The 24,254-nt window shown below is 45.0% G+C and overlaps 1 protein-coding gene across 13 annotated transcripts in view; it reads left to right on the forward strand.

The window, feature by feature from the left end:
• tcf7l2 (transcription factor 7 like 2) overlaps positions 1-24,254 on the forward strand; it is an 88,218-nt gene that overhangs the window by 7,358 nt on the left and 56,606 nt on the right. For all 13 annotated transcript variants that reach the window (XM_070851245.1, XM_070851243.1, XM_070851250.1 and 10 more), the window contains exon 4: positions 23,812-23,913. In XM_070851245.1, coding sequence (XP_070707346.1) covers positions 23,812-23,913 — 102 coding nt within the window. The remainder of the gene's footprint in view (positions 1-23,811; positions 23,914-24,254) is intronic.

The following is a 24,254-nucleotide window of genomic DNA, read 5'->3' on the forward strand; positions in this document are numbered from 1 at the left end:
CATAATGGGACCAGAGTGCTCCAGTAGCCAAATGAGTTCACCAGTAGCGGAGTGGGAGGGAAAGCACGGGGCGGGAGGGGGCAGAGAAAAGCGGGAAATGTGTGTGTGAGTGAGAGAGGAGGGGGACGGAGGGGTGATGGCTGGGGGGGGGGGCTGGGGCTGGGGCTGGGGGTCGGACACACAAAAGCCGTCTGAATAGAGCGCATAATTGCTGTTAATGCCAGGGCAATGAGAGCAGCGACAGTTCCTGGTTAGATGTCCAAACAATAGTGCCCCTAGGCTTCACATTTATCTTCCCATTTAAAAAAGAAAAAAAAAACCCAGCAGGGACTGAGCGGAGAGGAACACAGATTGGAGCAGGCAAGTTTCAGTTTTCACCCACGCTTGACGAACAGGCATGTGTTCCTGTGTGTGGTTTCTGCCTCTGAACACCCCCCCACCCCCACACCCCTTCATGTTGCTCTCCACGCTTACCCACCCTCATCGTCATCAAAAAATTAGTCTTAAAAGCTGTGGGTGAGAGGGCCGCTGTGCCGCTGGAGGAATTCTGGTGGTGCTGGCCTTCTGTTTGGATTGTGGAGTGTGTTTGGGAAGGGTCAAAGTGCACCAGCGCTGACATGCTTTTCGTCGAGAAAGGAGCTTCCCCTCTCACCCCTTTTTTACAACAACTGATAGGGAGTGCTTGAGCCTCCACTGGATTTTTTTTCTGGCGTGTGTGTGTGTGTGTGTGTGTGTGTGTACGCACATGCAGGGAGGAGGTGCCACACTGCCATCACAGCTCTTAATGATCATGTCGGGCTAGATAATGACTAGCCTTACCAGTGTGCAGTGAACACCTGTGGTACACCAGCCTTTTATGGCTGTGGTAGAATGCTCTGGAACGTACCACAGAAAAAGAATCTCATTCATGCTAATATCTTTTTAAAATACTAAAATATTTTTTCCTCTTTTACATGTATAATCAGTCAGCAATACAGGCATCTCCCTCATCAGCAAATGTCATTTTCTTCATAAAATGGAAATCTCCTCGTACCTTTTGCTTATCTATCTCGTGGTGGTTTGAGCCTCTATATTCTGTAATATTTTGATTTGCGACATAAACAATATCAAACTATATATGCGCAGTATCGAAATGCGCTCAGCTACATGCAGTATATTATGCAAATGATGTTTTTCAGCAGTTTTGTGTTTGTGCCTGGTTTGTATCTGCTGTCTTAAGGTAGTTCAGGGAATTTCTGTATGCAGATAATCTGTTCAAAATGGCTCAGATAGGAAGGAGGCACTTTGTGTGTGCTAAACACATAATGGAGAAGTTTAAGGTGATAAAACTCCAGTCAATGTATTTTTAATCTACTAATTAAACTTTTAATTGTAGCAGGATAAGCTCCAAGGAGTGTGTGTGTGATTATGTGTGTGTTTGGGAAGCGCAGTGAGTCCACTAATGAGGTGATGGTCTGCTTGTTTGTCGTTAAAGGTGGTGGATTCATAACTGCCTGCAAAAGGTGAGGGAGGTTTTAGAGCGCAAGCAGAAATAAATTCATCTACTAATCTGCGGATTATGGTAGGATTTGGGGAAAAATGTCGGTGAGATTACTTAAAAATGCACAAGGCTAATAAAATGTAACCCCTTTACACTGGCGGGCTGTGTGGAACAGCGTTAGATTTCTTTTTTTTTTTTCTAGTTGATGAACCAATTCCAGTGGAAAACAGATTAAGAGTAAATTCCCATGTTAGCTCTTTAACCAGCTGTTACAAACCTATTTACACACAATAATAATACGCCTCTTGTAAAGAGACAGCTGTCAACTTGTGTACAGCGCTAGATAACATTTCATGTGAACAGCTTGTCACAACCACACATGGCCTACGCCTAGCATGTCAGCATTGAGTTGCCAACCATTGTGCAGGTAATGGTGTATGGAGAGCATTAAGTGCTTATTTTGCTCCAAAATGTAGCATCTAGCATTGGTTGTGCAAATTTAAATAAATGTGAACTACTGCTTGCAGACTATGTACTATTACACCACTGTCTGCGTAGCTTATATTTTAAATGAATTACATTTTGGATGGCCTTTCAAATAACATTAGTTTTTCTCTCATTTTTTTTCTCTCCCAACATTGATCTTCACATTTGAAGGTGTTCTAGTAAAATTCATGGCGCTGAAATTGAAAACATATGTATGGACAGCCTCCATCTACACCCCCCACTGTCCTCAGTATTACGTATTCATTCCTCTCCAGTGAGAGGCCGTTGTGTCAGCAGTGTTCGGGGTCAATTCCAAAAGTGAACAAATTGACTCACGGCACTGAGTGAATTGTCAATGGCCTCCCTCCCTCCAGGGGTCAGAGTGAATGGAGTGTCTTGTTTGGACAACTGTCCCGAGGTGAGATGAGTGGCCTTTACCATGCAGTCAGAAGGGACTAACTGATGGACAGACAGACAGAGGAACCAAATGTATTGGCAGACAAACAGATAGGCAAGAGGGAAGGTGGCACTGTTGATGTGGAAAACAATCTAGTCACCCTGAAATGACTGTTTTGATTGAAATAATGACCTGCAGTTCACTGTCGTTGGCAGCTCTGATGGTGTCCGCTGCTGAGGCTTTGACACAGGGAGGACGTGATAACTGTAGTCTTCCTACAATAAAACCGAGCCTGAATGACGGCTGATTTCGTACACCTCTGTGTTAAATATTAAGTGTGGACTGGTGCTGCGTGCGTTCCTCTATTTGAGTTTACACACTTGCGGACGATTATTCTCCATCCTGGTTTCTTGACCCAAAATGGATCACAAGTCTTATTCCAGCAGGTTCCCCTGTGGCAGCCCCTTTTCAAAACTATTGAAGTGAGAGATTGAATATCTTATTTGGTTTGGAATCTACTTAAGTGGAGCAGCCGCTGACAAAGTCCAAAATTAACACCACAAAATTCCACAGTTTGTCTTTGGTGGGTAAAGTAAGGAGATACTGGTCTGTAAGTTTTTGGATGTCTTGGTTATATACATTAATGTATTTATTGGCTTAAAGTGACACCTTAACACAATATTACTTTTCAGTAGGAGTGAAATTGTTGAAGTTATCCATGTATTTGTATGAGAAACATAAAATGTATACTAATAACATGTTTGAATGTTACAAATGTATTCTCCGATGGTAGGCTATCTTACTTTAGTATCTCTTGGCATATAAGCCAAACATGCATGTCTGATATTAACCATGAATCTGAAAGTTGTTCAGTCATAATGAAAGTTAAGATTAGAGACTGTCATCAGTTAGCAGGGATGGCCTTTGTGTCATGTGATGGACGTCACAGTGCCCTTTAGAACCAGGACACTCTTTATCTCCTTTTACTGTGTCCTCTATCTTTATTGCCTGCTACACTTTGCATATTTGAAATATCAATAAAGATAAATTTCCAGCTTCGTCATTACAGGTGGCGTCAAGTGGTTACGATTTCAGGATGGATCCTTTAGCAACGTGATGATTTTAGATCTTTCAGTCGCTAATCTCTCTTCCGTGGGAGGTCTGTGTAGACTCTGGCAGTCAGCATTTAAGCAGCCAGCATCAGGCTCTGGAGCATTTCTACTAGATGAGTCCAGTTTTGCATGTCTATAAAAGCCCTTTGTCTGTTGTGGATGACCCTTGCTGTTGTAAGGCCTGTATCTGTCTCTGCTCAGGCAGGCCGGCAGGCCTGCAGTGAGGATGCAGCAGCTGGCCGGGGCCCAGGCACAGGAATGCTGTGTGTGCTGTTTAAACAGTGGCTTGTCTCAGTGCAGGCCTCAAGGAGCCGAGGGAAGGAAGTTGCTGCATGTTTACATAGCTGAATTGTCCTTTGGGCCCCCCAGTGTCTAATGCACTTCTGTTCAAACATTCACAAGTGTGGAGATGACCCCCACTGATGCCGGTGTTCACAGCTCTGCCTTCACCCTGCCTCTGCTCTCCGTCTGAATGTGTGTTTGTGAAAAATGAAACAGTCAAAGACTGATAGCCACAAGGTGTGGGCGGTAAACTGGTGCAATAGTCATCACCAGTGTGATGCCGTGCCACAGCGTAGATTTCACAATATCAAAATATCAATGTTATTAATATAATGATATCAATACTAATGATATTGATGAATCAATAATGATTTAAAAAAACAAGGCAATTCATTTTCGGCGTAACTGATCGCGTCTCCAGGTGGCTTTACCAAGGGGTGGCGCTCGGGTCTCTTGTAGCCTGGGTGCACTTGCTGAAGGCGCAGTGGGGTTCTGTTTGGAACCATTAGGCCTGGAATTAGGAACCTCAGCCCAAGTGCAGTGTGGCGGCCTCAGCCTAGTCGTCCTTGGTGTGCCTCAAGGTACCCAATTCTTCACTCTCCACTGCAGGGAAGCAGTTGTTCAATGACAAATACAAAAGGCAACACAACAACAAGCCAAGGGCTACAGCAGCAGAGAAGAACTCTTGTTTGAGGAGAAAAAAAAAACACATCTGCCTTTTGACTCTCTATATGTAATATACTTATTTTTTCTGCAAAATGAATACTGTTGAGAATGCTTAATACACTTTCATGTCTGTGAATGATATGAATATGTACCATTTACTTATTTTACTATCAAAATATTAACTTAACCTACATAAAACGTTGGGACAGTCTGCTCTTTACAAAACTTTAAAAATGTAATAGTGTGATATAATCTCGTCACCATCGAAAGAGAAGTGAAAAATACTGTGATATTAATTTTAGGTCGTATTGTCCACCCCTTGCCACTACTTTCTTCCCTACTGTGAGTGTTTACTACTTTAACCTCAGGCTTGGCTGGTAGATAAAAGTACTACAGAGCTCAGTCTACCACAGTGAGACGTAAGGGGAGGGCAGCAAGGAGAGATGTATAGACAGATGAAGAGAGAGAGGGCCCTCAACGCTGCAACCAAGGTCCTTTCCAACAAGGAGCCAGACATTGACATAGTGCGGAGTTGTCAAGCTAATTGTTGTTTGAATTACCTGTTATGATCCAATGACAAATCTCTCACACTCTTGCCACCAGAGCGGAAAATGTATCCGGGGATTGGCATGATCTTTGCGAGTGTGTAAACCTGGCTTCAACAAGATGGATAAATGCAATTATTGGGCAGACCTGGAGAGGAGAAAATCCATTTAAAGCCCGTAAAGCTAAGCAGGGGCCGTGGTTAATTCATTTGGCCAATTTACGGGTGATGTACGAGTGTCAGGGCACATTAGTCAGGCGGGGGAGAGGTGAATGTGTGTTGGCGCAGTGGGTTGGGTGGTTGTGTATTTGTTTTTGTAGGGGGCTACATGTGAAGATGCTCTTGGGTTGCAGAGCCCTCTCCTTGAGACCTGGTTCCTTACTTCCCTCCACTCCTCCCCCCCCCCCTTGCCGTGTCAGCGGACAAAACAAATGGAGCCTGGACATGGAAATGACAAAAAGATGCACTGAGTGCACTGAGTGGGAGGGAGGCGGGATTGCCTTGCAAATGAGGTGGGGAAACGTGGCCGTGGTCCACTGGGCAACAGAGTGAGTACCAGCACGCTTTGCCATACTGAGAGCTCAATCAGGTCCTGTCAGCACCCCCACATCCTGCGAGTTAAATGACTGCTTTTTCTGTATGCAGTCGTTGTGGCCACGCTGTGACCAGCCATTGTAATTAAATCCCCTAAAAGAGCCGAGTTGTAACCTAATTTCTAGTTCTAGTGTCAATCTATCAAGTAGTGTCTTTACAAACATTTTAATTTCCATGTAATTAGAAGTGAATAGAAGACAAGCGTAGAGGAATGTGCAGAAAAAATGTAAATGTTGGCGTAGGGTTTGTGTTAATGTTGATAGTGTCACATTTCACTCTGACACAGATTGTATTTGATACTCTCTCTGAACTCATGGGAGTTTCAGATTGAGCTATAATTATGGTGTGGATGTTGATGTTTACTGTGGGTACACAAAGCCCCTCATCTGGGAAATGTTTCCTTTTGGCCTGAGCAGTGTTCGTCTCCACCACTGGCAGTCTCACCTATCTTGCTTATTATTGTTGTTATTATTTTGTTGTCATGAATGCTGCATAATGCTTTGAGTTATCTTTTTCTTGTGTAGCATGAATTGCATTGTGTTTATCAATTTTTGCAATTCATTGGCATTAAATGGCTTTCGTCTGCTTAGTCTATTACACAGCCATTGTCTCGCTGGAGCAAAACCACTCGACGGTTACACAAGCTGAGTGGTATGCAAAAACAGTGGTTAGAGCGTAGCCGGGCGGGTGAGAGGCGTTGAGGTAAGCTTTGGTTTACAGCTCCAAGCCACAGCTTGAATCAGGGCAGGGTTTGCTATCAGACAGAGAAACATGAGAGGCTAAGACCTCTCTCGCTATGATGCCGATGCTTTTTAAGTGGTTGGGATCATACTTAAGTGCCTCTTGGTTCAGTAGATTTGGATTGCCGTATGCATGCGTGTTTGCAGTCTGTGTCGGAGGCAGTGTGTGTTAGCATTTGTCACCTGACTGCCAGGCAGCCGGCCTCAGGAAACCAGAGTCAGTGTGAATGCTGAGGCTTGTCAAAGACAGGTGCCAGTGCTGCTGCCCATGCCTGCCGAACAGCAGCTGGGGAAAGCGACTGCAAGGCCCACAGTCAAGTGTGGGCCAGTGGGTTACAGCATCAGCTAGAATTCCCTGCCGGTGGGGGGTTTATTTGGGCTGGCTTCACTGCAGTCCTGTGCTTTAAGGCTGAAACATGGTGTAATGGACCCCCTTTTTGCTTTTAGCGCTGCTCCTTTAAAGTGCTATCACAATAAGACAACTTGAACATGGAGCTCTGTGTTAATCTTAAACTTAAATTTCAAGGCTGAGCAGATTCTCTTAATTTTCAAATGTTGAGAGATCTGCTCACGTTACAACTACATCATTGCAGACGTGATACCAATAGAGACATGCAATGGCCTTTAGTGTTAGAAATAGTCAATGTAGTCTATGCAACATCTGGTGCTTGATTATAAATAAGAAAAGCAATGAAATGCTTTTGATGGTTTTATACTGTGTTTTAGCCTTGGATGTGTGATTATCAGATTCAGTGTTGCCTAGTTGCAGTTTAATTCAAAAGTTCTTTTTGATAACCCAACATAGTTTTAAAAATGCAGACTAACATAACCATTATGCTAAAAGTACTTCAGTTCTTCTCTTTTAATGTTTTAGTGTCTCTGACTTCCCATGGCACTGTGAACATTGTGGTATTAAATAGCAGGGAAACTTCTCTCCCAAGCAGAGCAATGACATAACTGGAAAGTCGAACAGGAAACCTCCCCCGTCCTCTCAGGGTAGTGGGGTTGTCGATGTGCCTGGGAGCCATTATTGTAAGCCCTCTGAGCCTCTACGGGAAGCTCCACGGACCCTTTCTTCTCATATTCTATACTCGCCTTTGGGATCACTTTGAATGCAATCTGAAAGTCCTGTGCTGTAAATATGCAGATCTACTCATCATCTTCTGCTGATCCGCCTGCTTGCTTCTTCCCAGATGCTTGCCCACCCTCGTGGGAGAACAACTGCAGGCTGCTGTCCGTAGGCCAGTGCAATTCCTCACACTGACTCAAAAAAAAAAAAAGAACTCATGGAAGTTTTCGATATGCTCCAACAGATCATTTTACATCAGTAGACGTGCCTCTCAACACAACTGTTCCCAGTTAGTGGTGAGCTGCCAGTCTTATTATGGTCACCAGTAGGACAAATGTTTTTCACTACCTCTGTGTGTAGTTTCGTACCACAAGCTGAGGAACCAATGTGTTAATCTTCTTCCTCTTATGCTTTAGTAAATTCAGAAGTAAAAACTGGCCTCAGTTGTAAATTATGTAGTCAGGTTTAGTTGTGGTTTAATATGACACCCATAGGTGCGAGAGGAAATCTGAAGAAAGAAATGAGTGGCAAGCCTACAAGCAGCCAATTATCTGGAGATTTATTGTCGCATAGTCGAAAGCATCATCTTTTTTTGGTGTACCCAAGAAGCCAGTTTTGGCAATTGGGTTAACATTAGTGGTAGGCCTCGCACATTCAGAAATGATCTCACTTAAAGCATTTTATGTCTGACATTAATGAGGCCAGTCAGCGCAGTTAATTTGCTGTTATTTAGCTCTGTGGTGGTGTTAAATCATAAACAGGCTGAGAGAGGGCTCGCTGATGAATAAATAGCAAAAGCTCGGGCCTGAACTTGAAGAGAATCTTGTTTCTTGGCTGGCTGGCCCGGCTGTTGGAGCTCCCTGGCCAGAGATTGAGATGCTGTGGTCTGAGACGCTGGGAAAGTCAACCTCTAATTGTTCACAGAAGCCATTGGCAGGAGAAGCTGAGAAATGATGAGTTAGGCATCAACAGGGGTGGATGCTGAGATAAGACTGCTCACACTTGCCATTCAGGGTTTTTCAGGAAGTTGAGCCCACTGGGATGCTCCCCAACGACAAACTGGTTGTCCTAAAGAGAAAAAAAACCCTCTAGAAAACCCAACTCTTTTTCCTTGGCTCGCTTTTAAGAGACAGACACTTTCTTCACGTTTTAAATTGGCCTTGTCATGCGGTTTCCTCAACTGGGCTGCCGGGAGCCGACTGTTTCCACATAGGCCAATGTTCTGTACCAGTTTTGGTTTCGAGAAAAATAAGGGTCTGTTTTTTCTGGCACTGATCAGTGTGGTATTAAACTTCCAATTTTTTCCAAAAGCTAACACAGTCATGCGCTCGTATTCTTCACGCCTTTTTGATCTCTGTCACAGTTGCTTGGCAAGAGGCACATCTGCCTCTGTCCTAATACTGCCACGACCCTGTAACCCCCCAGCCCCACTTGTAGCACAAATCCAGTTTTTGTGGTATTTTTCTGTGTGCCATAATTTAGCAAATAACATCACTAATGATTCAATTGGGCATAAAGTAATTGAGAGGCGGCCTGCTTGCCATCTGTCTGGTGAGATTACTACTTTCTGTGTAATTAAACGTGTGACCTTGTGGCCGTGGAGGGAGGTGCCAGTGGGCAGCCACTGCCAAAGAGCCAGGCTGTCTTATTTGAAGTCGGGGGAGGCTGGCTGGGAGGGGGGGAGAGTTGTGCGGTTTTAACAGTTTAGCCCAACTGCTAAAGATAGCGCAGGCTGATGTGAGTTGAGCTTAAGTGGCAGTCTCCTTTACATGGATGTGTCCTTTGTATGTGTGTGTGTGTGTGTGTGTATTCACACACCAACAAGCTTGTGTCAAAACCCAAGTCACCAAGCCTCAGTCAATTTGGTGATATGAGAGGAGCCCAGCTGAAGTCGGAGTGATCCCTGTGTGCACACAGTGTAACCAGGAGAGGGTAGAGAAGCAGGGGCCAAAGTGTGTGTGTGTGTGTGTGCTGGTGGGGTCACGACAGGCTGAATACAGGCTGCTGTTTTAACTCTGATTTTATGTGTGGTTTTGTTTTGACTCCTGAGGTTTGGTTTCCCTTGGACAGTGTCCAGAGACTACAAGGCCTGCTTCTCCTCAGCTCTCCTGCGAGGACGAAGTGAAGTGCTCTGCAAAGCTCTGTGATTGGATTTCAGTCTGATCTGGTTGTTTTGTGTTGTAAACAGGACATTAAAGACAGAGGAGACAGTGAGCTAATGAGTCTTTGTGTCAGCGTGTTCATAGGTGGGGTGGTTTTCAGGCTTTATCCTCTGCATCCTCCATTATGGTGTCACACACCCAGTTAAGAAGAGGAACTAAAACCCCTGTAGTACCCTGATGACATACAGTACGCACACAAACACAGAATGCACAACTGAAAAAGACATCAGTATGGTTTACTCAGTGTGGGCTGGATGGTGTCTTGCAATACTTCCGCCCAGCTTGGAAAAAAAATCCCTCTTGTTCCCCCAAACAAAAATAACCATTTTAATTACTATGGTTGTGCTATGGTGCAGCCACAACGTGGCTGGCAGGACCCGGCTGAGGTGGCACCGGCCACTGGGGATGGGGACAAGGTCTGGGCTGGCCTCCAGGGAAATTACAGGGTGGTGTAGAGGAGGAGAGGGGGGTGAAGCCTGCTTCCACTCCCTGCTGTCAGCCCTACTGTTTGCAGCTAGCTAGCTCCTCACTGTTTCATCTTCGCCCTCTGGAGATAATTGGCGGTGTACTCTGTGTAAACATGTTTTTTGTTTCAAAGTTAAGTTTCATTGTGTCAGACAGAAGACCAGTGTATCAGCCCAGCATGCAGAAGAAATAAATTTCTGTTCTTCTTTTTTAAATAACCTTCTCCTTAAGTGGACTCAATTTTCATTTTCTGTTGTTTCTTACATGCGTATGCTTCTGTTCTCTCTCTAACCTCTTCAGCCATCTCTTGTCTCCCTTTTCTCTCGTTCCACCTCCCTCTCTCCGCCCGGCACTCCCTCCCCTCTCTCCCTCTCCTCTCTCAGTATGCGCTCTGATTACCTCTCCAAACTGGCAATAAGTTGATTGCTTTACAGAGATGATGTAAGCCTCTGCCCTAGGGTACATCAGGTTGGATTTCTCCTGCTTTATCTTGTAAAGCCTAAATTAACAGCTGGTTTGGTTGGAGTTCTCCTGGATCTGACTAAAGGATTAGGCTTGGTTCTCATGCGAGTCAATCCGGTTTGATTTATTGCAGGTCTATCAAAAAAGATCAATGGGAGTCCTTTTGAAAGTAAATCCTTAATCGCTCTTTGCACTTACGTGTCATCATTGTGAATTTTTTTTCCTTCCCTTCTATCTCTTGCTCTCTCCTTTCTCCATTTCTCACTCCCTAATTCTTATTCTTTCCATATACCACTGCCTTGTCTGTTTTTATTTTTTTTTTTCTCTCCTTTCTACACCCCACCCAACCCAATCTGTGGTACTGATCTGCCTGTCAATGGTATCCCGGTGAATTGTCGGATAGATTTTTCTCTGTTCTTGTTAGTTACCCAATGGGGCAAGGCAGCCCTAAGCATGGTTTTAGCATCGTCTGGTTGTGATCACAACAGAAATGAGACCCTGCTGCTCTTGTTTTGTCTTTATCCAAACTACACCTGAATGTGCCCCATCTTTTCTCAACAATAGGCCTGTCACTCATTTTTTTTTTTGTCATAGCCTTGGACTATCCAGTGAGCATCGGTGAATACATCCTCCTCCATTGAGGTTGAAATGGCCACAATGGTGAAGATGAAGATGAGACCAATGGGGATGTTTTTAATTTTATTTTTTTTTTGTGGCTTGGCAACGATTTCACTATTGTGGTCTTGTATTAAGCTCATTTACATGCATTGCTTTTTCAAATCTCGCTTCTCTGCCTGCTGGTTTTCAGAGAGCGAGTCGTTTAAGACATGCTGAACTGATCGGCAGTGGCCTCAAAAATTCAATATCGTTTGGTTCATCTTTCCGCGTTGACCCCGGCGTTCTTGCGTCTTCATTGCCTCCAGGTCTAGATGCATGCTTACATGTGCAACACGATATACCAATTCCAATAACATAATCCTAACTTTCAGACATTTCACATATTGGAATACAGAACACTTATTTTCGTGCACATTCAAGTGCGCATACTTCCCTGTCGACAAAATGATATAACACTCAAACAACACCCTGCTGCATATTTTCATCCAGACATTCGTAAAGTGACCTGGCAGCTGTTGAGAAGTGGGGAGGGGCAGTTGGAGGGTTAAGATCTTAGGTTTTTTTTTTAATATTCTTCCTTCTGCTCCAGCTTTCTTTCTCCACTCTTTCTGTCTCATTGTCTTTTATTCCTCCAAGAACAGGGCTCATTATATATTATCTTCAGCACTTCCCTCCACTCCTCATTTTCTCCTACTCTTTCCTCCATCTCTCAAGGCCATGACTTTCAAGGAATCTCTACCTTGAAAAAAACAGCCTGTGGCACAAACCGACGGGCTAGATGGATGGACAGACCACCTTGATGGCGCTGATGACGTGTAGCCTTTGGTGGCGCCTCCCAAGTTTCTCCTTCCTATCCACCCAACATCTGTATTTCCTGCGTCTCTCAATACTCTGGAGTCTATTTTTCCACCGTAGTGTGAATGTGAATTGTGCGAAGGGAGGTGAGACGTTCTCAGGAATGAGTAATGTCAAATTCAGGTGTGTCCTGTGGCATGCTCGGTGAGCTGGATGGCTGGCAGACCTGGGGGTAGAGGTGTGGGAGGGGCTTTGCAGGGGTGGGTGTGTATTGTGTGGGGGGGTGAGATCGACGGGATACGTGGGAAGGAAGGGCTTGCTGTCAGCCAGCTGGACCTCTTAATCCCACAGCCTTGGGGAAAGGGTGTGTGCGTGCGAGTGCGCGTGTGTGTTTGTGGTAGTGTGTGTGTGTGTGTGTGTGGATTGTGTTTGTCTCATAGAGATTTGTCAAGTTTAGCACACCTCTGCTCCTCTCTTTGGCCCAGCTGAGCCCACAGTGTGAGTGTGTGTTGTGCGAGTGTTTGTGCTCCAGCAAGAGACAACCAGGAGTTCATGTGCACTGTGTTTACTGTAGTCCTAGCTTTAACGGCACACTGTATATTTATGTCGAGACGACATAGCCTTTCACTCCCTTGATGTCAGAGAGGCGTTGGGGGTTGGTGTGAGGTGGAAGTGGGGGGAGGCTGTCCCGTGTTGCTGGTTGAGGGTGGAGGAGGATGGGGAGATGAGGGGGAACTTGTGAGGGCAACAAACACTGCCAGCCCCCCCTGCTCCGCCCCATCCCATGCCTTCGCCTGCCTTCATGCCCAACCCTCTCCGAGTATCAAACACCTATTCTCTAAAACTCGTGTGTGTGCACTTTATCCCGCCCTACGTCACACTGTAACTAACTGGGTGATTGCATCATCCCCTTGTCATTCATTAGACACACAACATACTATTTAGCCACATTCCATGCAAGCTTCCTCTCTTTTTTTTGCTCCCCAGCACTCCCCCACCTCTCTCTCTCTCTGTCTCGCTCTCTGCCCCACTCTCTCTCTCTTTTGGCGTAGACTTTTGCATATATCACAGGCTGGCAGGCTAAGAGCTTGGGACTTCCCCACGCCACACTCCAAGCCTTTGATCCTTTGCTTTGGAGGTAACATCAAAAGGAGAGGCATAGAAAGGCAGCTACTACTGTGAAGTTCAATGTTCAACTTGATGGCTTGGCTGAGGGCTTTTTTTCCTCTCTCCTCCTCTCTCTCCCCCCCCCCCCCCCCCCCCTCACCTCCCTCCCTCCCTCCCTCCTCCCACTGCTCCCTCGATCCCTTCGCTGCATCCCTCAGCTGACAAAAACACACAGTTTGTAGCCAACGTTTTTTTTTGTGCCTCTGACCTCACCTCCATAGAACCTATCTGGCATAAAACAAGACCTCCTCCCCGTAAAAACTCAGATATACAGATGGCGTACACAAACATTCAGTCGTTCCTTTTTGATGGTGTGGTAAAAGGTGCCGTTCCAGCGCCCGGCCCTTCCTTTTCTCTCTGTTACTTCAACTCTCTGTGTGGATAACATGCAGCATTCTATATTGCAGCTGGTTGCATCAATGCCAAACCAGGCCCACTGCCGCAGTGGTGATGGATAGGTTAGCAGGAAAAAAGGGCATCACACCATACTGTTTTCTGCACGCCCTCTCAGTATGGATCCATCCTTACTCTCTACGTCACTTCTCGTCAATGTGAGAAAAAGAGGGTGTCAGAAAATGCAGAGAGGAAAAGAAAGACCTTCTCTCTGCCTTTTTTTTTTAGCTTCTTTAGTTGCTGTGTTGACACGGGGCACGTAAAGCGCGCAATCATTCGTTCACAGGAAAACAAATGATTTTCATAATGAATGCCTCAGCATGAGTTTCTTATGCAAACTCTCCAAATTAAGGAAGTATCACATGAAGCCATGCATTCCAGGTCAAAGCTAGGCTTTTCTGTGGGGTAGTCAACGATATTTAAATGACACAGACTTGATAAGGCGATCCAGAAAGCTGAGGTGCTCCACTAAATGCTTTTTCGTCTTTTATGAGCTTCCCTGTCTGACTGTGCCAATTAGCAAAGGCGTGTGGCCTGCTTTTCTTCTCCTCTTTTTCTCTTTTTTTCCTGCTCCAACTCTCTTCCTAGATAGACGCTCTCTATCATGCTCCCGCACACACACCGCCGTTCACACACCAAGCACACGTTTGGTGTATCATTAGCTTAGTGTGCGGGGAGGCGTGCGAGCCTGGGCTCTCCCCTGCCTTATCTCCATGTCAATCACAGCGTGTGTGTGAACATCAGTTGTAATGATCTCCATCCAGCCTGTCGGTGCGTGTTAGCGCCTGGCTTCCCTCGCCCCCGGAGCAAGCCGTTCCCTAGCTAATAGATGCAAAATTAAGCTGATCAATAGATGGCCTCAGCTCATTATTGACATGTTATCGCGGCGTGGGATTTTTGTGTGGGGGTTTTATACAGAGCTAGCTGGAGATGCAAGGCAGGAGGAGCGGGAAAAAAAAAGTTAGCTGTCTTCTCCAAATGGCTCAGGCCACTTTATTTCAGCCCTGCAAGGATACTACATTAAGCTAATTTATTCTTACTCAATCTTGCATGTAATATTTTGGATACTGACGCTTTTCTATTTATATTACTTTTCCTACTGGAAGAGTAATCACCTGCTCAGTGGTAGGAAATGAGATGGAGACTTTGTAAAACGCCATATTAAAGATTCATCAATAATTGGCATGTGTGCTGCTGTTTGTGTTGCGGGGGAGAGGGGTGGGGGGGCTCTTATGGACGGATCACCATGTGATTGAGCTAAGTGGTAATTAACCATGAGAGAGGTGTGTGTGTGTCTTTTTGAGACTGAGCTTGCAGGTGTGTGTGTGTGTATGCATGAAGATGCACGTGCTACAGTGTCAGAAAAGGGGGGTACGTCAGTGACAGAGTTGATTTGGATGTGAGCGCTGGGGGCATGTGGTCAGGTTATGGAGGGACGGGGGGAGGCTGCATAGCTCGGGCCACAACCGCCTCCCCTGACCCTCCTTAGGTCTTATTGTCGTGGAAGCATCTCCCATTTTAATGAGCTCCAATAACCAAGCCCTTATTACTTATTTATTCATTAAGCTACAGTGGCAAAGCGGCAGTACCCCACTGTGTGAGTGTGCATGTAATTGCTTGTGTGGGAATTTTTTTTTTTCCTTCTTTCATGCACGATATCATAGTAAACATCATATTTCGTAATATCAATAATATGTTAGATTATAGTTAATTGAACCCAAAATACGTAGCTTACGGCTGATGATTTAGTCTAGTTGGTTGGGTTAGAAAACCATAACCTGGAACCATATTTGAGATTTGAGTTGAAACCTGTAAAATCCTGGGCTTTAGGTATGCTGAGGGAGTAAGCCTCATGAATATGGAGGTTGAACTGCTTCGAGGTGTATGTGCAAGTGTGAAAAAGACACAAAACAGACTGAATGTTTGTTGGTTTCGTGTCATGCTTTTGTGAGGATTAATTGCCTGTTGGTATGTGTGTGTGATGCCTTCAACATAATGCTTTCTGATTGATGAATATGCGTAGGTGGAATTGTGTGATAGCGTGTAGTGTTTTCAGAATATCGGAAGTCTTTGTGAAGCCTGAGAGTGTACACACTCTCTCCCTCTGAGGCATGTTTCATAGCTTCCTTATATCCAGTCTACCGTTTAACTAATTCATAGTGAACTCTCGCAGAACAAAACCAGACACCCAACATCAAGGGCAGCGTTCAACTCTCCTCCAGCACAATACCAAATACAGCGTTCTCCAGCAGAATGTGGGCGCTGCAATCAGCTTACTTTTCTCCCTCAGCAGAGCTCAGCTGCTGTTCACCTTTTTAATTCTCCCCTTCACGCCTCAGACCCTGCTTCCTGCAAACAAAGGTAAGCATGCGGTGAGCGTATGGGTCGTCCTACCTCCTCTCCTCACACCCCCTGGCCTGGCCTGGCCTCGCGTAAGAGGCTCAAACACACCCAGGCCTGCAGGCGTGCCTCTGTGCAGCCTTAAAGTAGGTCAGTGTGTACGAGACTCCAACCAGGTAGTGCAGGTCCCGATCTTTGGCCTGTCAAGTTGTGGAGCCTCTCCTGAATACCATTAATAACAATGCGAACAATGCAATCTTTGATTACAAAGATTGTCAGAATGCCCACAAATCACAATTACAGTGAATACCCAGGCCAATAGACACAAGAAGATGTTTCACCACACATCCAAAGTGCTTATTAGTTCTCAGAATTGCCAAGTTGCAAAATGTCATCAAGACAGAACCAGTAAATCCAGTCACCTTTGACTTAGTACATTTAGATATCATGTTACAGAGATGACTGATAATCTTTATAGGAAGGAAAGCACAGAGGCTTGTTATCATGTCGATGCTTTGGTAGAGCACAATACAATAATTGTTGTAGTTGTGGATTTAGCAGTTACATAAAAGGTGTTTTGATGCCTCGCCAAAAAAAAAAGCTTAATCTATGCTGCTCTTTTTTTGAAAATAATTGTGCACTTTGCATCCAGACATCTTTTTAGTCTTCAATCAAAACAAAACTGTGATTACTACCCTAATAGGTTAGACAACACAATAAAGCTGATACTTTAATAATCAGAGCTTCCTGCCTCATAACATGTAACCAACTCAGTTTGTCACCTTAGTAGTTATGGAAGCCAAGGAAGGCTCCCCAAAGCTGAAGTTATACTTGTTTCAGAGTAAAGGAAAAGAAAGATGAAGAGTCACTCAGATAGAATAGCAGTGAGTGCAGCTCAGTGAAGCAGGAGAAACACCTGAAAGCAGAGGCATTCTGCGGCAGAGCCTGATGCTAAAGGTGCCAGAGCGCCTGTTCATTAGCGGGCTGATGGAAGACCAGCCAGCTCCTGCTGGCCTTCACCCTCCCTGCCACAATATTTATAGAGCAGCCGAGAGATACTCTTAATGACACAGGGACAGGGACAGTGGGAAAGGGGGGGGGGGGGGGGGGGGGGTTTGGGTTGCAAAAGTCAGAAATGGAACACTGTTTACTTTCTGAGGATTGTTGAGAAGTTGTTGTGTTTTGGACTGCAGTCATGTCCCCTTCCTTTGAGGAGACTGAATGGAACGTCCAGGTCAGTGCAATCTTTGCCATAGTCTATCATTATACAGTCAATTTAATTAAAGGTAGAGAACCAAATTTTTGCTAAACCTTTGACTAGCGGACAATTTTGTCTCCTTGTGATTGTTGTAGAAAAATGTGTGGGCTAGATGTTATGCAATCCTTTGAAACTTTCCGGCCAATCAGCTGGTGTTTGAACAGCACATTTGTCCACACTTGCTAAGTAAACAGTGTCAGAGCAAAGCCATACTTATCTCATGAACCAGTGTTTAAGAGAGCGAAACTAACTTCCCGAACAGGCCAGATAAAAGTCAAGTGTTCACGGAAATAAGTCTAAAGAAAGTACACCAAACAGATCCGTTAAAAACGAAGCAATTCTCCTCTTTCTTGTGAAAGATTGCAATACATTTTGAAATATTATGAACAATAGGAGTTTCACAAGCCTGTTTCTACAGCCTCATTTTGAGGGGTTAGTAAAGTCTGAGTTGGGTTGAGAGGAAGAGGAGGTCAGGTGCACAGTCCCCATGTGGAAAGAAGGCTTATATGAAAGTGTCAGGTTGAGTTTTTCTGCAAGAAAGAGACAGAAAGGGAGTTTGAGGTGGAGATTGTTGGCAAAGGGGATAGGGGTATGAGGTGAGGAGGGGAGGTTTTGGATCAGGTCGACGGCCCCAGTGCTGTAAGGGCCAGTGGAACCCCCAAGCGGTTCTGGCTTTGGAGTAAATACGGGCCCAGCGGACCCCTTCCCGCCCCAGGGCACACAAACCCCAGGCCTTCCCACATTCTACTTTTATTTTCCTGGTTGCAAAATGCCTCTGGCTATCAGAGCAGGTGGGGTGTTTTTTTTTTCTTTAATATTTACTCATAAAATGTGCATTAGTAGAACCAAAGCAGTCATGATAGGCCCTCTTGTGTCGGCTAACTTTCTCCCAGTTTTATCAAGGTATTCTTGCGCTACTTCCATTTACAGTAATCCCATTCCTCCTGAGACACGTACTGTACACAGAAGCAGATGCAACAATGTATCATGTAGCTGAGTGGGCTGGTGATTTTTTTTTTTTTCTTTTAACCAGGGGGATTTCAAAGGGTCTGTGTTGCATTAAGCTTTTCCCTCCCTCAATTACCGAAAATTACTGTCCCCTCCTCAACAAATTACGTGTTTGTATAAGCACGTGTTTGCTTCTTCTCTTGCACTTGTGAGGGAGGACAAAGACTGCCGGCAGTATCCGCAACAGATCAAGACAATATGCCTGGCTCTCGATTTTAAAGGGATAAAATTGTAGTCAAACTGGATGGACTAATCTTTTAAGCTCAGTGCAGTTTACTTGCAGAGCTTTGAATGGGCTCCTCTTACTAGCCTTGATCATTTCAGACTTAAATAAAGCTCTTTATAGTAGCGGTCTGATTGGTGTAATCTGCAAGCTGTCAATCTCATCTCTGAGCGCTCTCCCAGAGGAGCTGCCAGGCCTGTCGACCAGACTATGTTCAAATGTGGGTGAGGATTATTGTTCAGGTGTGAATGAGTAAGCATGTAAAGTATGTTGGAGAGGGGTGGGGGTGGGGTCACTGTGAATGTACATGTGTTTTCGGTATACTGCCTGTGTAGAGCTTTGCCATGTCTGTGATATAAGGTGGCCACAGATGGGTCGAAGATCTGCTGGACTCTCTAGAGCAACACCCAGCATCCATATGCTGACTCTAAACCCAAGCTGCTATCTGTCTGTATGTCTGCGTTGGCCTCCCCTCCTTTCTCACATTGCTCACATGGCTGGAATGCTTGATACAGCCCCAGTGGTCCTCATCATCTGTCCCATGTTTCCCTGCCTGGAAGTGGACCAGTGTTTGTGACCCATAGTGGCACATAAGGAGCTCTGTTTGTTTGATTGGTCCGAAGCCCTCTGCCATTAATCCAAAACAAAATGAACAAGCCATGCAATGGCTGTTGCTCCAGCCGCCAAGCTTCATGTGATAAACACATCGGATGGGGGTGGGGGTGGGGGGGTTATGGAAAAAGAGCTGGTTTTTGACCAGGAACGGGCAGAAAAATTCTTCACTTTCTGTCTGTCATTCACTCTAAAACATTTATGACTAAGACTTCTCCTCCTTTCTTTGTCAATAGCACGTATTGATGTTTCGTTAATGTTTGATAGGATGTGGAAAAAATGGTTTATTTTTGGGAGGATCAGAGCCTTGCACAGGTACCAGGAAGGAGAGTTTTAGGCCAAATTGCTCCTGTGCCAGCTTGTTGAATTAGTAACAACAATGGTGGAAGCCAGTGTGAAGACGTGTGAGGATGATGTGTGAGCATTCAGGATGCCACTCCATTTGTCTCCAGCCTATTGTCCCTCGGCCAAGAGCTGTGACATCGGGACCAGGGCCCCATCTTGTTTTCACTGTGATGACAGTGAGTGTAGATCTGGGTTAACACTCTGTAGCTCATAACATGCCAAACTGTGGTGCAGAAGCAGTCACTCACCTATGGGTGAGTGGTCCAGCATGCAAGTAGAAGGCACCTGCTGGAATATAGCATAGTAAAAAATAACACTGAAACAAGTTGCAGGTTCAACAGTATTTATCATCAGAAATATAACATTCAATCAGTCATCCATCATGCACCTTGGAACCTTGGGTTTATGGAACTTTTTTGCAATGAACCATGTAGTCAATAAAATCAGACATGAACTAGCAAAAAACAGCAGAACAAAATAATCATTAATAAAAATAATCATTAGCCAAACCCCTTGTAAACAACTCCCACCACCAACCACCCATCTTGTGCTTGGGAAAGCGGTAGAGGGCATAAAAATCGGGACAGTGAGAGTGAGTTCATCCCCCTGTAAGGATTTAGAGGACTCTCTTGTCTTTCACTTCATCAGAGACAATTGAGTCATTCAGCTCCCATTGTGGGGCTGGCCAGGCGAGGAGGGGCGCAGGGTAGGGGAAGAGAACGGGAGGAGGTGGGGCGGGGAGGCTGAAAGGGAGAGGGAAGAAGGAGAAGCCGTCTGCTGCACAGGCCAGAGCCGACGCACCACCAGTGGGTGTCTCTTAAAGGGTGGAGGTCTGTCAAGGGGGGCTGGTTAGTGTTTGTGTGTGTGGGAGGGGGGCAGGAAGAGAGACAGAGGAGAAGAGAGAGTTATCCTGGAACTCCGGAGCAATTTGTCACATTGGAATAGCTCTTGAGTTACCCGGGGGGCCCCCTCATAGCAGGAGAGTTTTCAGGTCGCAGAGTGGGGAAAAGGGAGGGGCTTGGAGCTGCAGAGAGGGGTCAGAGGTCATGGCCTACTCAAGCCCAGGCGGTGCGTCCGTTAGCAGGGCAGGAGGGTGGGTGGGTGGAGAGGGAGGAAGGAGGCCAAGAAGGGGGTGGTCGGAAAGCCCAGTGCTTGCCAGGGCTCCGTTTTCCTTGGCATGCTTGTAAAACCTGCAGGAGAGATTAGTGTGTGAGAACATTTAGAATAGCAGGGCTGAAGTGGAGCCACTTGTCAGGGCATGCGCTGCGGCACCCTCCCTCCCTCTGTAGTCTTTCAGTGTCTCTCTACCCCATTGCCACACTCAGGGGTGTCACCTTCACGCTCCTTACCCACCTACTCAGAATGTCCTCTTGCTCGACCCCTTCTCTGGCTGCAGCTGTGTTTGAATATTTGCGTGTGTGAGCATGTGTGCACAAGCACACGCAATGGCAGGACTTTCCCATGACTGGATTCACAGTTTACCCCCCCCCTCTCTCCAGCACTGCCCTGTCTTCTAGCCCCTCTGGCACCAATGGACGCTTACTTGAATTACCTCATAGATGACAGCAGCCCCGTCACTCTCTTCCTCCTCTTTTACTGTTACAACACTCCCCCCTTCACCCCCTCCTGCTCCTCCCCTCACCCCTTCATGGCAATTAATACCCAGTGTGGGGGGTCCATAAAAACCCACAAGACCTCAACTCTGGAGTTTTTACAACCTTTCCTTTTTCCACTCTCAGGACATACAAACAAGCATAAACAAACCCATTTTTTTAGCAGTAAAAGCCGTCTTGGGGTCATAAATGAGTGGTAGTGGTGGAGAAAGACCAGGCAGCAAACAGTTTTTTTCCTTGCAGGGGCTGTAACTGAAGACGTGGAGTCAATAACTCCCTCCAGCGTCTACCACTGGCAGGCACCCCACAGTGAACTCTTCGCTAATTACCACTGATTTAGACACAGTCTCAGGAAGGGTCGCGACACACTCACTCTCTGACCAGCTCTGACACACATACAGAGCACACACATACACACACACACCGTCAGACATGCATACAAACTAGCGGTCACCCTTGCTGGATGGCAACACAAAGAAATTGAATCTAATGTACCTGCGTCACCACACAAATGACAGACTGCTACCAGTGAGACATAGCTTAGTTCCTTCTGCTCATCAGTGCACGTGTTAGGACCCTGCTTATAAAACAGCAGTGTTTTAAACTCTTGTCACCAAGTGCCAAATTCTGATCCTGGGCTGTGGGCCAATACTGATGGTGAGATAATTTTGAAATGTAACAGGATTGCATCAACCTCTTAGGTCTTATGTCATTATTGCAAACAAACACATAATTTTAATTACTCATTAAATATAATTTGATAGGACTCAGATAGCATCTTGAAGTGAAGCAACAGACTCCAAACATGTGGATGTCACACAGGGGAAAGAGAAGAAAGGCACTCCAATGTTTCGATTTCTTGATCATGTTTAAGGTTTATGTCCAATGACACCAAAGGCGCAGGTGACCTAAGTTTTTAGGGATATATCTGGTGTGTAATAGAGCAGCTTATATTAATATTTTTTTAATATTTATATTAATATGCCCATTTTAATGATTCTGCCTTCTGGTTACCAAGTGAAGTCTCTGTGGCACTGCAGCTGTCTTTCAAAGGTCTCTGGCTTTATTTATTTTTCATTTGCAACAGGGATGCTGCCGACCAAAGATCTCTTTCCAGTTGATTATTATTTGTTGGTTTAAGTCATTAGTTGACTAGTTGTCAGACATTTATGGTAGTATTTTATTTATTTTTGGGGCGTCATTAAATGGTTTGAAATCCAGGGGTGGGAAGAATGTTATAAGTTTTAACATTACAGAGAAATACAACGCTGTAATAGTGACCTTTTAAATATACATTTTAAAAAATGCATGCACAAAGCAAGATGCCTGCTAATGGCGACGTTAAGCAAAAGCAGTTATAATTCTGAATACTGAACTGATTCTGAACATTTTGTTAATTCGTTTCAACACAGTATAACATCGTCCGCCCCCTGTCTTCCCCAACTTTAGCCTGGCTAGCACTGAAAACAGGCTGGCATGATGAATTAAACCTTCACTGATTCTTTACTTATGGATAGGTCTAACAGATGATATACATTTACGATCTTCAACAAGTAAAAATGACCTCAAAAAACTGAAAACACTCGCATCTGTAATTGATCCGGCTTGACTTTTGTAGTAGAGTGTATGTGCTTAAAAAAGAAAAGATCTGTGTCGCAACTATTCCCCTCAAACTTTCGTTCCAGCCCAAACAAGGTGCACCTCCTGAATGGAACTGAGGATTTTTTTTGTCTGTGACTGACCAACCACAGAGAACTTGGTCGACTTAAGACTCTTCTTACTGACACTTTTGCAACTACTAGAGGGCAGCCCTAGTTTACTGCTGTTGTCCCTGATATTCAGTGCCTCGGTAGTTATCCTTCTTCACAATTTTTTTACATACTTCATCTTTCAATACAGTACCCAGTCCAAAGGCCTTAGAGCTGAAACAGGTGATAGACGTCTTTCCCCCAAGCAGACCACATACTGTACGTTGCAAAGCAGTCGACTGACAAATCTACAAAGAATTTGCTGCATAGCCATGTAGTAGTTTTGATTGTCATTAGAATCTATTTAAAGTATTTTTCAGTGACGGCAGATTTGGATATTTGCCATGTTTTACTATGGCTGAATGTATGAAAATGAGGACAAGATCGATTCCTGCTCATTTCAAGAAGAGGTATAAGGTAGACCATTTTAGGTAGAACAGTCCACACATGTCATCAAATTAAAAGAACTCCACCCAGTTTATAATGCAGAGACAGATGTTTCTCATGACCCTTGGTTCTGCTTATCTGTTTTTCCGTGCCTGTGTGTGAGAGAGAGAGAGAGACCAAGAGAGAGAGGGAGGTAGGGAGGGAGGGAGGGAGGGAGGGAGAGAGGGAGGGAGAGAAAGACAGGGGGACTCCTGATAGAGGCCAAGTCAATCATTTATGGGTGAAGTCAGGAGGTTTAGCCTCAGAGGAGTGTGGTGAGACGCCACGCTTTAACCTCTTTATGGGTTCCAATAAAAGTCTGACAACAGTAACATTTATGACATTAGGTCATCTTAAAGCCATGAGCTGTGTACAATACTACCCATAACCTCTGCCCTCCCCCAACTCAAAATTAGTGACTTAATTTAAGTCACACGTCAGCAACTTTTAAAAAAGAAAAAAAAAGTTTTAGAATTGCTGCTCACTGTGAGGGAGCCTGGCTACAAAAGAAACTGTTTGTGCTGTATGTTTCTGACAAAAGTGTGTAATTTGGATTACACAACTCCTGTGTGCTCTCCTGCTGGACTCTTAGATACATGCTTGAGGCCATCCTCATCCATCCACCATCCGCCTTAAGATCTTTGTTTGCTTTTCCATGTTTTTGAGTTTCCACACCCTTACACCCGTCAAGAAATGTTGTCTCCCTTTTTTGTCTTATTTTTAATTTGTTCTTTTGGTTTTTGATTTCTGCATTGTTAACATGTTTTGTTTCTTTCTTTCCATTCTGTTTCCTTTCTGCCATTCAGTACCTACAGATGAAATGGCCCCTGCTAGATGTTCAACCAGGAGGTCTTCAAAGTAGACAAGCACTTAAAGATGCCAGGTCCCCGTCACCGGCACACATCGTTGTAAGTAACACTCCGCTCGGTACTTCTCCTCTTTCACCAGCTCTTCTTCCCTCAGTCATGACAGGAAGACAAACAAACCCTACTTTTATTCTCTCATTCATCCCAAAAACATCTTCAGTGTTAAAGTCCTCCCCCTTTTTCCCATGAATGGATGTTTTGACTGGGAAAATGCATATTACCTTGCATTTACGCTTTAATCGCAGTTACTAACACACCCAGTCAGTTTTATGCAAACATATTCTTTTATACTTGTCCCAGAAAGTAGAGCTTTTGTCTGTTAGAGAGTGATCAGAAGGCGAAATGGCACTGGAGGGCTACCACTGTCAGGTGTTGCAGTTGTT

This window comes from Pempheris klunzingeri, chromosome 20 (assembly GCF_042242105.1).
Source record: "Pempheris klunzingeri isolate RE-2024b chromosome 20, fPemKlu1.hap1, whole genome shotgun sequence".
Classification (NCBI taxonomy): domain Eukaryota; kingdom Metazoa; phylum Chordata; class Actinopteri; order Acropomatiformes; family Pempheridae; genus Pempheris; species Pempheris klunzingeri.